Raw genomic sequence first — 1,037 nt, forward strand, 5'->3', positions numbered from 1 at the left:
ACACACACACACACACACACACACACACACACACACACACGTGCACGGCGGCGTGCTGAGCCTGACTCTGAGGCAGCTGGAGCTGGAGAGCTGAAGGTTGTCAGGAGACATGGCGAAGCATGTGTGTGTTTCTCACACAAAAGAGCCTCTCTAATTGTTTGGGATTCATTAATGCAGCAGCTTTTCAATCGCAACCCAAGCTGTCAGGACAAAAAAAAAAAAAGAAAAAGAAAAAGAAAGAGCACGCTGGGAGAGAGGTGCGTTCACGCCGGCTGCAAAATAACTGCATAATTAATAGGGTTTGTGGTTGTGAGCGGCACGGCCACGTTCAGGAGGGCTCTGCAACACGTAGAGGAGACAAACGCTTCCTTACCCGAGGTGTTCAGGGTGGATCCCAGCGCCGACGGGCTCGGGGCCAGGCCGCTCTTGGAGTGGGGGGCGGGAGACGAGGAGGAGGAGGAGGAGGAGGAAGAGGAGGAGGAGGAAGAAGAAGAGGCCGCGGGGGAGGAGGTGCGAGCAGCAGACAGGGTGGGCGCAGGGGAGGCCAGCCGCTCTCCAGACTCCATATCTGTCAAACACAATCCAATCAGCAGGGTTACAACAGCAGAAACACACACCTACACACACCTACACACACTCACACACACACACACACACACACACTTTTCCTTTCACATCTCACTTCCCCTGAACAATCTTTCTGTTTTAGCCACGCTCGCCGGCTCCCAGCTGTATTGATAGAAAGCGGGGTACGGCAGCGCAGGATGACATGTCGGAGGACTCCGCTAACYGACGGCGGGTTCTGAGGAGGTGTTCCTGAGCGGAACGGAACCGAAGCCGGAGGCGTCGGAGGGGAGGGGAGGCTTCAGGAGCCAAACAGATAAATAACACGTTTGTCACTTCACTGTTGGCGTCCCTCAGATCGAGCCGTTTCCTCCGGTGTCGGAGCTTTCTGCCTTGATAGTCTTGAGATTTCTCTGCACAGACTGACGGACGCCCTGAACCAGAACAGGCTGGAAAAAGGTGGCTGATCAGTC

The 1,037-nt window shown here is 55.1% G+C and overlaps 1 protein-coding gene across 9 annotated transcripts in view; it reads right to left on the bottom strand.

Moving 5' to 3' along the window:
* Window positions 1-674, bottom strand: part of LOC106533104 (bromodomain adjacent to zinc finger domain protein 2B) — a 47,870-nt gene extending 47,196 nt beyond the window's left edge. For 4 of the 9 annotated variants that reach the window (XM_014029330.1, XM_014029324.1, XM_014029326.1 and 1 more), the window contains exon 1: window positions 374-669. In XM_014029330.1, the coding sequence (XP_013884784.1) occupies window positions 374-566 (193 nt within the window). In that variant the 5' untranslated portion in view covers window positions 567-669. Of the gene's footprint in view, window positions 1-373 lie in introns of all 9 variants that reach the window. The other 5 variants (XM_014029329.1, XM_014029327.1, XM_014029325.1 and 2 more) reach the window with 3 other exon arrangements.
* Window positions 675-1,037: the final 363 nt, after the last annotated feature.

The sequence above is a fragment of the Austrofundulus limnaeus genome, unplaced genomic scaffold, assembly GCF_001266775.1.
Source record: "Austrofundulus limnaeus strain Quisiro unplaced genomic scaffold, Austrofundulus_limnaeus-1.0 Scaffold884, whole genome shotgun sequence".
NCBI lineage: Eukaryota > Metazoa > Chordata > Actinopteri > Cyprinodontiformes > Rivulidae > Austrofundulus > Austrofundulus limnaeus.